This window comes from Magallana gigas, chromosome 9 (genome assembly GCF_963853765.1).
Source record: "Magallana gigas chromosome 9, xbMagGiga1.1, whole genome shotgun sequence".
NCBI lineage: Eukaryota > Metazoa > Mollusca > Bivalvia > Ostreida > Ostreidae > Magallana > Magallana gigas.
This window is the reverse complement of record NC_088861.1, coordinates 28,287,498-28,300,286: the sequence shown is the minus strand read 5'-3', so window position 1 is coordinate 28,300,286 and position 12,789 is coordinate 28,287,498. Positions and strand designations below refer to the sequence as shown.

General features: G+C 32.1%; 1 protein-coding gene across 1 annotated transcript in view; it reads left to right on the top strand.

Moving 5' to 3' along the window:
* The first annotated feature begins 611 nt into the window (after positions 1–611).
* Positions 612–12,789, top strand: part of LOC105332958 (tyrosine-protein phosphatase 10D) — a 46,664-nt gene continuing 34,486 nt past the window's right edge. Inside the window, exon 1 of the mRNA XM_066070539.1 lies at positions 612–755. Within this exon, the coding sequence (XP_065926611.1) occupies positions 708–755 (48 nt within the window). The 5' untranslated portion in view covers positions 612–707. The remainder of the gene's footprint in view (positions 756–12,789) is intronic.

Below are 12,789 nucleotides of genomic sequence, written 5' to 3'. Positions count from 1 at the left end.
TAAATGGAATTTTTTGTTGTTGAAATTTTCAGTTCTAATCGTGATTACGCCCCTATAAATTATACATGCATGTACAATTTTAAGCGGTAACTAAGATGCATGACCTGAATTCCTCATACATTAAGTTTAAATTACATGTAGTTTGCAATATCTGAAGTTGTCCTGGCTTTTTTTAACGATATTGATTAATATTTTACTTGCCAGGAAAACTATTCGTCAGATATGTCGGAGTAAGGTTAAATCAGAAGAAAACATATATTTTGTGGTAAAGCATTTTTCATAGAAAGTTTTTTTGGTTATAAGTTCCATAAGAATATGCACAGGATGGATAGTCTAAAGAAAAGAAGGTAACAATGCTTTCTTCATGTACTTCATTATGTATTTGCGTGGTCCCGGGAATGAATAACTAAAATGAATTGCAATATTTCGACTTGTGAAAATATGGATTGCATAAAAATAAATTGATTTTAAAATGAGATGAAAATATAAAAAAAATATTGTAAGTTACCGATTCAAATCAACATAACTACACCCCCCCCCCCCCAAACACACAACCCGTTTATATAGTAGTCGGGTTCAGAAAACAAAAAAACATCGAGATCGTCATACAATTTTTTTTTTTCGCACAAAGTTGTTGGGAGAGGCTCGAAAAAATATTACTCATGAGAAACTTATTTGTTTGTTATTAGTGAGAAGGACATAGCCACATGTTTCATTCGGCGATATGTGTGGCGTTAGCTGTTTTTATATCTTTGGTTAGTTTACGTTTTTATTGAGTTGGTCGATTATAGACATATTGTTTGTAAACATCTTTTCAAAATACAGGTAACAAATAGATAGATGTTTTGACGTCAAAATTGAACGTCAGTTGTATAAAGTTGAAAACCTGTGCATTATTTGTGCTGAAAAATGCATCTTTGTTTTAAGTATCTTGATCAGTTACTCTTTCGTAAAGAAATAGATCTGACCCCCCCCCCCCCCACAACAACAACAACACACAAGTCACATATGTCAGCCTTCAAGCTTAAAAACTTACAGTTTTGTATATAGGCTTACTAATAACTAAGAAAACGTTTGGTACAATGTGATATTTTTATCAACATATTGATTGTTCATAACTTATGAATACCAGTTAAATCAGGTATCTTTTTACTTGCACACTAGAAAAAGAAAAGAAAAGAAAACCAACTGAAAAATCACCAGGTTGTCCTTATCATTGAATGCATGTAAATGAAACAGCAATCGCAGGTTTTGGTCACTATCCTAATCTCCAATGCATGTTAATTTAAAAGGTGTACTTGTATGCTGGTCAGTTTCTCGTAAACATGCTTAAAAATAAAAATGCATTAATATAGCAATTGTCATAAATGCATCAAAAGTTCATTTTGATATGGTAGAATGGGTTATTTTTAGTTTTGTAAATATGTATGTTTGGTAATCAATATGAATTTGAGCTGTCGCAGGAGTTCAAATTTCTCCCTTTGACCAATTAAGTCATCAACAAAAATACAGTATTGCTGATGTTCTTTATCATGATTATAGGGTTAAAAAGGTCATTTACTGTCAAAGGTTAAGCAGGTCATTATGAATATTTTGAGTTTCTTGACATGTACATTTATCATGATTGTAGTACATGTAAGATATGGATAAAATCACAGGTAGACAAACTGAGTACCGGGGTTAAATTGCTTCATATAGTTTGTTTTAAAATAATCATATATTATTAATTACTAACTTGAAATTTAAAATCAGCTGTAATGAGGCTGGTTGATAAAGGATCAAATTAAAGTCTGATGTTATGCAGGGCGATGCTGATTTCTTTCTTCTGTTAGTTTGTAATTTTATTTGAAATCAATATTTAATTATTGTTGTATTAATATGTAGATAATGTATGTTGAAGTTTAAATTTGCCATGATTGTGAATATCATTATGATTAGTGAATTGCCATGATTACAGAGATTAATTGTTGATCAGAAATCAAAATTGGTTTATGTACGAAATTTTATGAAAGATTTATTGAGATTTGGAAAGTACACATTGTGTATTTAATATGTTACTAATATTATTACAAGTGTACACATTCTTATACCAGTGTATACTTAAATTTGCTACAAATATGCCTGTATCCTTCACTGTGGACAAATTTTATTATAAAGGGTACCTTGTACTTCTAAAAAATATCAGATATTCAATTACCTAGTTTTATTTTGAAAAACCATGTTTTAAAGATATAGTCGTATGTAAGCAAACGATAATCTGATATCCACATAGTATGGAACATATCATATTTCAAAGTGGCTTATCCACGGATAACATTGTTGTATAAGGCAGGTGTGTCATGTATAATAGTGTAAATGGAGAAAAACAAGATCTCTCGATCTAAATACTTGATAATTTGGTTATATATACTTGGGTGTGATGAAGGACAAACCTAGTACTTTACCCTTTAAAGTGTGACTTGTGAGAAATATATTTGTATGCATAGCAGATTGATTACAACTTCAATATTCATTAACCCCATAATCAAAGTGTCCTAGATTTGTTTATATAATAAGTACATATACATGGTATAAACATGTACATGCAGTTTCTTGACTAGTTTTCACTGTAGTTTAGCATTTCCCTTGGGACCTGATATATTTGAAAAAAAAAAGATTTGAAAAAATGTATTCTAGAGATGCCTGTAGAAAACTTGCTTATTTTTAATATGCTGTATACATGCACATATCAGAATGTAAGAGGAAGGTTAATGGTTTAAGCTTAGTTACCAAATTACCTTCCTACTTTAACTATCAGAAGAATGCATTAAATGGTGGCAACACACTTTACGACTTCATCCATTCATTGTAAAACACCTATTTGTGCACCTGTTTTATAATGAGACAACTGAGACAGCGTACTAGGTTCAAATACAGGTGGTAAAAGGGCTCATTTTCAATAAATTATATGTATGTTGAATCAATTGAATATTGATTCAGTGACATATATATACATGTACCGTACATGTATAACAGTATATTATCACTATGTATCTGGATTCATTTTCATTTGCTTAGAAACATGTACTGTTGATGTTTCTGAGCATATAAAGCAATGAATATGTTTGGGGCTACAAAACACAGAGTGTTAATTCTCTTAACCAGCCATGCATCATCATGGCCCCTCTGTCTTCCATCGTCCAATGATTAAATCGTGACCAACAGTCCAATACACACAGATGACACATACACACACAGTGTACAAAGTACGTGTAGTAGAGTACCAGCTAGTATATAGACCACGTAATAAAATACCTCAGTCGGTGGATGTGCATAATTGATTCATATGGACATGGTGGTCTATGAGTAATCATAGTTAATGATAAAAGAAACACCTGTAAGCAATATGCTACAATGTAACATGTATTTTGTACACTAGGCAGTATCCCCTCTGTAGTCACAGAGGGTTTCATGTATCCAAACATGCACGGATCCAGATAATTTTTCCATAGGGGGTCAAGTGATCATATTTATTAATTATTTTTATATATATATATATTTATATATATATATATATATATATATATATATATATATATATATATATATATATATATATATATATATATATATATATATCGTGTGTCTTTTTGAATTATTGTGTTGTTTACATCCCTAAATTTTAAATCTTAGTAAAATAAAAACTAAGAAAGGATGGAGAATCTGTATGCTGACAAAAGCTTACTTTGTTGTAAAATTTTATGTTTGAGTAAGCGTGAATCTAAGTTATCAAGTAACAAACATGTACTCAATCTAGCAGAAGCTACATGTATTTAACAACAATATTGCTAATTTTAAAAAGAAAATACAGTCAAATTTTATTTTTAAAACATAAATTTACTGTATTTGGTTTGTGAATATTTTAGGGACTATCTTTATTATCACATGCTTTATATATTTGAAGTTTGTAGGTTTTCTGTTTACATTGAAAACATGGAAGACGACAACGATATTGAAGACTAACAGTATCAGATCCTGTTTGTCTACAGATATTTGGAATAACGACTATGTAAGTAAATGAGTGGATTTTGAAACATCTGATATAATAATACAAGTACATGTACTTTTTTCAATGTTCTTAGTGATCAAGAAATTCAGTTTTAGACCCATTATGTTTGCTTTTAATAAACAGAGAGGTATATAGCGAAGAAGTGTTTAATAGGCGTTAACTCCAGAAAAGTTTCTACGTAATCACTAATGTTTTAACTGACCTTTGTCCAATAAGATTGAAGCTCGGAAGAGTTAAGACATTGCCGCTCGTGACTTGAATGAGAGAGAGAGAGAGAGAGAGAGAGAGAAGAGAGAAAATTTATTTGAGTAAGTTATAGGTGTTGCCGATGAGGAAATCATCATTAGTTATAAACTGGCAAACAAATTAATTAAGATCTTTATATTACATGTTTATCCTTAAGTTTATTGGTCTAACTTTAAAGCATTTTATAGATCGATTGTGAAAAATCCTTTGGCTGTTGACAACAGTGTCTTCATACATGTATAACAAAGGCGTCGGAACGGGGGGGGGGAGCCAATTTTTTTTTTAGCAAAGTTAGACCTAACCATCAGACACATAGCACCATGGAGGGCCAGCCCCTCTACTTTTTCTCACCATCAACAATATTTTTTCTTAAAGTTACAAATGAAATATTGAAGTATCAGGAAGCGCCCCCCCCCCCCCTCCCCATTTCGGTGGAAAGTAGGAAATAGGGATTAGGAATTTCATGATTTTGGGAATATTTTAATTTCGTAGGTAAACATTTTGGAGCTATACGCTATCCCCCCCCCCCCCCACGGACTAGGAATCTCATGATTTTTGGAAATAGCCCCCCCCCCCCAAAAAAAAAATCCAGTTATTAAAATGGCGGGCGGGTGGGCGGCTGCCAAAAGGGTACCCTCATTGTACGGATAACTCCTCCTACAGTTTTTAAGATAGGAAGTTGTTCTTTTGCAGATCCATTGTAAGTATATCAGAAGTGTGCATATTGCTTGGAATTTGATTTCTGATTATTTTTGAAAAAAATACCAGCTTTTGAACTAAATCATAAATTAATCATTTTTTGGCAAAATATTGCACATAGGGTACCCTTATTGTACGGATAACTCCTCCCACAGTTTTCAAGATAGGAAGTTGTTCTCTTGCAGATCAATTGTAAATATATCAGAGGCATGCATATTGCTAGGAATTTAGTTTCTGATAATTTATGAAAAAATACCAGCTTTTGAATTTAGTCTTCTTTTTTGTTGGCAAAATATTGCATATAGGGTACTCTATTTCACTGGATACGGTAGGTAGTGTTTATCAATTCAGGGTTGACATGGATTATGGATACAGTTCACATAAAAGAAAACCTGGTTTGCTGTCACATTGACAGCTTTTCACTTGTTTGTTGCTTGTCGAGATTTCTAATAATTAGTCACCACCACCCCCCCCCTTTCAATTAGCTTCTGATGCCATTGTACAAGAATGGCGTAACTAACCAACTTAACTACCTGGCATTTAGTCCGAGAATACGGGTATTAAATATTTTGAAATGCGAACGAATGATCAGTCATGGAAACGGAAAGGCAACGCAGGCGGGTGCTTAGTGGAAAAATAAGACAATGGCGGACAAATTTGTCTAAAGAATGTTTCACACTGAGTAACCATGAAGACAATTTTATACAAAGTAATGTTACAACCTGTTTAATTCCAAGAAGATTCGGTTAACTTTGACTAGAATACTACCAGTAAGACTATAGGCTTATAATGAAAAACAATTTCTTAAGTATTCGCATAATTTTCGATGTTTTACATTATTTATATAGTTACATAGACATAATTTCAAAACATATACATGTATTAACATAAACTTAATTTGAAGGATTTGTCCCTTTATGACTATTGATAGATAGTTCGCTCATCTATGTCATCTATAATTTATTTCATTATCTCTCTCTCTCTCTCTCTCTCTCTCTCTCTCTCTCTCTCAAAATAAGTCACGAGCGGTTATTATGTCTTAACTCAGCCCTACTTCGATCTGATTGGACAAAGGTCAGTCAAATCATTACGCTTAAACTTTTTTTGGAGTTAACGCCTATTGAACACTTCTACGTAGCTCGCTGTATGCTAACAGTATTTTTTCCTGTTATTAACATGAATAGGGTTTTAAAAAATTAATTTTCAGATTAATTTACTTATTTATAAAAGAATGGTAAATTGTAATTATATCTCCTGGTATCTATATTTTGCAATTTGTTAATTCCCATATCGAATTTCGTTCCTGTCGGTCACAAGGTCGAAGGTTAAATTACTCGATGCATCTATATTATACTAGTAGGTATTTTGTATTTTTTGCTCAGTATCTTTTTAAATCTTTTGTTATAATTGTTTGTTTTAATTACATTACGATGTTACAGTAACAATTACTTTTCAAAAGTTCCTTATGATATCAAATCACCCGGGTGAGAAAGTTACTGGTAATCAATAAAAAACACCTAATATTTAGTCGAGTATCTCAAACCAGTAAAAATTGTTTGCAGTTTTTTTAAAAATGCAAGTATTGACTTGTATAAATAGTTATAGAGTATTTTTGTGATGATATAATCTTCAACTTTTGACATATATTATAATATTGCAATGTCAAAAATTTTACTGTGAACAAAAATACCAAAATTTTGTCTGCATGCCAGTGTAAACATGATAAATCTTTTGAAATTGTAAATATTGCAAATTCTAAAAAGCTACATCTGAAAAAAAAGGATAAATTGTTTAAGACTTTTCAGTATTTAGCAAATAGTAATTATAGATATTGATAAACATGATATAAAGAAGATAAAATTAAAAATTTCTTTTTCTCTTCTTCGTAGGTAGCCGCCATTTATGAAGAGCAAGAAATCCCTGACCAATGGTAAAGTAGTTCATTCTGAGCCTGATGTGTTATGTTTGACATCGGATCCCAGTAGAAAAAGGCCTGTTCTAGTTATATGTGAGGTATTGTAATTATAGACATGTATCTCCCCATCATGAGTATATATCGTATACTTATAGAAAATATACCCTTTTTCGGCCCTGTGCGATATAAACCGAAAATGTGCCTACCCGTGTGGTATAAACCCTAGGGGTGTGATAGGGATGTGATATGAATATTGTAACACACCCCTCTTCGGCAGTCTTCGGATTTTATATCACACCCCTTTTCGTTAACCATTAGCTATTATGACATAGAGTTCAGTATGCGTCGTGTAACTTCGATCTCCGAGTATGAAGTCAAATAGTACGTAGACGTCAACCCGGCATACAAACATCTGGCGCAAAATTCCTTGGTCGTCATATATCAGCGACCTCGGGCTAATATAGGATGCGATGTAAAAATTGCCATGTAATAATCTATATATATTGTATATAACATTGAATAGTGCCATATTACGCATTTGTTTTATGCATGAATTTTTTTTTACTAGAATCAGCAATTCTGTATTTTGTTACTTCAAACTTGCCAGTAAATATATTTGTCAATTCTATTTTTTTTGCAGGTAAAGAAAATTGAACCCGGAGAAAATACGCTAGACCATCCTAAGAAAAAGATCAGGTCACTGAATACATCTACCTCCAGTATATCAAATATACCCGACTCAATATTTGCTCCACATATATGGGATCTCTTTGTTCATATGGAAAAATCAGTCTCAGCAATGGCTGTTCTTGGGGTGGCTGTTGATAAAACACACGTAAGACAATGCTATATCATTTTCATTGTACTTTTTAAAATGACGAAATAAAATTGAATTGTCTCCCAGAGAAAACAATTGTTGGTGGGAGAAAGCTAAGGCAAGCATTGGAGAGACAATTTTCAATATTACCCTTGCTGGTTTGCATACGCTATTCATTTTTTAAAAACTAAATGTTGTAACATGAAAACATCTAATCTCAAAATATTTAAATTTTTAATTTTCCCCCTACAGGACTGTATTCCATAATATTTCCACACTATTTTTCCTATTTTAAATCGATTTGATTTATTAATCAGAAACAAGTAGAAAAAAAAGATTTGACCACACAAATTTATTTATGTAGCACCCTAAATATTTTGCCTAAAAAATAATAGTTTTATTATTGAATTGCTCACCTGCTTGTACTTTTTTTTCATCAGATGTCCGATGAACTAGAAATTATATTGTCATGGCCCTCCCTTACATGTACATTCGCATTGTCATTCCCTGGTTCAAATGCTTTATCTACTATCTTTTTGACACACAATAATATCAATAACTCATACACTAAACGGTGTCATTTTACTTCTTTTACAGGTCCGGTTTACTCTTCTTATTGTACATAAAACAACTAAGGAAATGTTGAAAACATCGGATGGAAGGGGACCTGTACATTTTGAGGGACTGGTGGAAAACCCTCGGTTTTACTACAGAAAACAGATGAACTATCTTAAGAGAGAGGAGAGAGAGGAATTGTTGAAATGTCTGCTTTATGTTGGAATGATGCAAAATAGATTTTAAAAATCGAATTGTGTCTTAAATATTTTTTAAAATATAATTTACATTTATCTGCATGGTACTTAAAGAGACTTGGACGTGATTTAAGATCAACAATTTTATTTTTATTTTTTATGTATAAAAGGGTTTACTGGTGCATTTAAATGATTGATCAAAATATAGAATGTTAAGTTAAATTACAAGCGAGATACATATGTAAGAATTGATTGTTATGTAAACAAAGCTTGAGTCTCATAGTTGTTTACGAAAAATGTAATGTTGAGAATTGCCATTTCTTAGACAAAATGACATGTAAAAACAATCTAAACTAATTCAATATCTTTATAAATACTTTTATCAACAGAAGAAAGATGCATTTGATTGAAATTTACACCAATATAACACACATGTAAAAATGACAATATTTGAGCTTTGTTTACAAAGAAATTATTTTGCTTATAACTTGATATTTGACTTTATAATTTTGACATAGCATTTGTGAAATTTATGTCTTGTACTCGTACTAATGTAAAAAAAAATCTGAACAAAATTATGTTATTTTATTATCAAAATATTCAGTCTGATATTATAGTCTGTCTTCCATAATTCTACTTCATCCTATTTTCATTGTTTATATTGTATATTTATACTTATTCAATATTTATTTACTAATTATCTTTGCATTTATAAAATGCATCTCTGACTTGTGAACTGTATATATAATGACTGACCTCATGTACCATTTCTTGGTTTGAGTGAATAAACTGAACTGAATTAAATTGAATTGAGTTATCCCCCTTTCATCAATAGATAGAGTGTCCAACCTAATACCGCATCTTGGTTCGGTTTAGAGATCTGGTGTATTTAATCTTTTTGGCCAGTTAATAGGTGTGTTACGGAGAAAGTAATTAGTAGGGCATTGTAATAAATCTTTACGCATGCTAACGATTAATTAAAAACATACGCATTGTTATTTTGAAAGATATATATATGCGAAATTTTAATCAGTTGTAAATTTATTATATATATATATATATATATATATATATATATATATATATATATATATATATATATATATATATATATATATATATATATATATAAAATTATGACGATATTGACAGCATCTGATCGAAGACAATATAAATCTTTCTGTCAATGTATATAAGTTATTAGATTAATAATAGATATTTATGTAATTAACATGATGTTAGAAACATCGCACAGTATGATGTAAAAATCTATAACTCTCTTGTACGACTGAATTAGGCGCGGCACGTGCATTAGGAGGACGGAATAGCATTCTTTTGTTTATGAATGTGGTTAAGGGGTCGAGTCGCGGCCATGCACAACATAGAATCACAGGCACTAATGCGCTTATATATTTACGTTGAATTTCAATCATCCAATATTGTAACAGTAAACAAAAATACATGTAGCTATATATTAGCGAGCGCAGCTCGCCGGCGCGCAGCGCCGGCGCGAAGCGAGCTCTACCGGCAAGGCGTGTGTGAATAGAAAATTCGGACTAGTTGCACATTCATTCAACGGATTTTTTTGGCGTCAGTAAATCGGACCAGTAATGCATCGTTTTAATCGTCCCAGTAGTTCCCTGTAATCATGGCAATTTTTATCACTTCACACTCTCACGAGAATCAGCAAGACAAATTTAGACAGTAAAAACAATAACGATGTAAGCGACATACAGTCAATGTTACCTCTAAAGTTCACCTCAGTACACTTTCAATCAAAAATAATCGTGTGACGTCACAAACGTTTACACATTGATCCGATATATTTTTTCGGAGTCAGTAAATTTTGACCCACAATTCATAGTACCAATGGTTTCCAACCTCACGTTCCAATATCACGTTCTCCCGAGAATCAAAGTAAAACCTTTGAAAAGCTTATAAGATGTGTAATTTTAAGAACATCATGCTTTTTAAGTAAATAAAACAGTATACTTCGCATACTTTTAATTATTTCTCAGGGGAGTTTTAAAGAGTAAGACGACACTTAACCAACGTCAGCTTTGACGTCACAATAAGCACTGATAAGGGGAACTTACTCTAATTAAAGTTATTGTAAATCTGCTGAAATGACCAAAATCCTCTTAAAATCTTGCAAAGGCTAAGATAAAGAACAGCTGACGAATAAGGACATTTCTTCAGATACAGGAAACAGTTGTAAATTGCACTAATTTGGATGAATGCTCACAAATATTTTATTCACTATAATTACGGTAATTTCCTGAAACGTAACGTTATACGTAGCAGCGCCTTTTTTTAAAGGGGGTGGGTGGGTGGATGGCAGCCTCATCCAAAAAATCTTTGCAAGCAAAAAGAAAAATAAATCATGAAAATTCTAATCCTTCAGCTCTTTAGCAGTTCAATGGTTTCTTTATGTTCACTTCCATTTATTACATGCGGGGGGGGGGGGGGGGGGGGGGGGGGACAACACCATGTTCTTTTAACATGATAAGCAAATATTTTTAAGCGTAAATTAAAAATAAAATTAAACATTAATTATTTTTTTTTAAGTGGAGGGGCAAATCGATGGTAAGTCGATTTTCTATGTATAAATTGACAAAAATGAAAAAATTTTTAGCATGGGGGGAGCTCTATGATGAGTCAAGTTTTATATCTAAGTTTAAGAAAAAATGTCTACTGCAAAAAAAAAAAGGGGAAATAAATCATTCAATCATAATCACAATCACTTTAAAAGAGGAGATGCAGTGCAATGAATATTTATATATTAAAATCTTTATTATTTAACAACATTGTATCTGAGATTAAACTATTGTTCTACATATAAATAAATAAATTATAACAAATCTTATAAACTATGAATAATGAAAATTTACTGAAAAATAGGTATGTTTTATTTTTTGGCATTCAAATTTCACGTTGTTAATTTAATTTTATTAATTTATTATAATTCATTGTTTGATCACATGCTGTGCTCGCCCCAACGGTCGCACCGTAAAACATATTACATGTGTATTTAACAATAGGATGCATGCACGGAACCAGATCCAGAATTTTTTTAACTGGGGGGAGGGGGGTCCAATGGATATGTGTGATTGCACGGGGAATGAGGTGGGGTGGGGGGGAGGGTCCGAGGCCTATCTTAAGTTTACTACGTGAATTAAATAAAATTGATTATTACTTTTTTTTTTTTGGGGGGGGGGAGGAATTAGTGGGGGGGGGGGGGGTAGGTGGGTGCCGCTCCTTTAATTTAGTGTACATGAGATTTTTACTTTTTTCGCAAATAAAAAAAATCTCTTAAAATAAAGCTGAGTTTGTAATGTAGGTTTGTATTCTATATAAACTTACATACAGTCATGTAAAAGGTTTATGTGCAAAAATGTACAAAATTAGGTATAAGAAATGTTTACTCTAGCAGTAATAAATTATGTGGTATTCCGTTCACAGTTGGTCTGGGGTTTTTAAAAACCTTCCTTCGGGATTTCATTCATGTATCTAAAATATGGGAAAGTAAACTGGAAGTTAGTAATTACAAGTACATGTTTAGGCTTAATCCAGCAGAATACCGTGTGTGATTTCATTAATAAATCGTCTCTGATATAATGTTGATATACACAATACATAATGTACTCCAAGTACACATATACCTGTATATACTACAATGTGTAGTTTTATCCTGATCAAAAAGTTAAAACTACTTATAAGAGTATCCTTGTTTCCTTGAGAAGGGTGTGCTGGGTCAATACTGAGTATATATATTTTTCACAGATAAATTTTGAACAAATTTGAAATTCCCGGTAGTAGGCAGAATGTTTACCCTCCCCCCACCCACCCCGAACTTTTATCCTTGAAATCCGCGCCCATGTTTCAAGCTACGATGTATAGTTACACACGATATAATCAGAGTCAAGTTCAATGATCTGCAAATAAGGTTGATGCTGGCAAAATGATTTTGAAAAGGACCATTTGAAGAAAAAAAATCACCTATTCCTATTACCTACCAAGTGATCTCTATTTTAATTTAATTTAAGAAGCTATGGTGTTTATTTACAATTACCCAAACCTAAAAACATTTAACTTGCGGAAACGTATGCTTTGTTGAAATCGGTTCAAATGCTGTTGACACATTGTATTTACTGCGAATTAAACCAAGAAAGACAATTCGTAAATTAAAAATGTCTGTTCGATAGATTTTATCCGCATAGTTACTACCATGATAACATCGACGTAAGATTTTAATACAAGCCCGTAGCCATTTGGGTGGGGGGGGGGGGGGTCGCGAACAGATTTTCTTGAA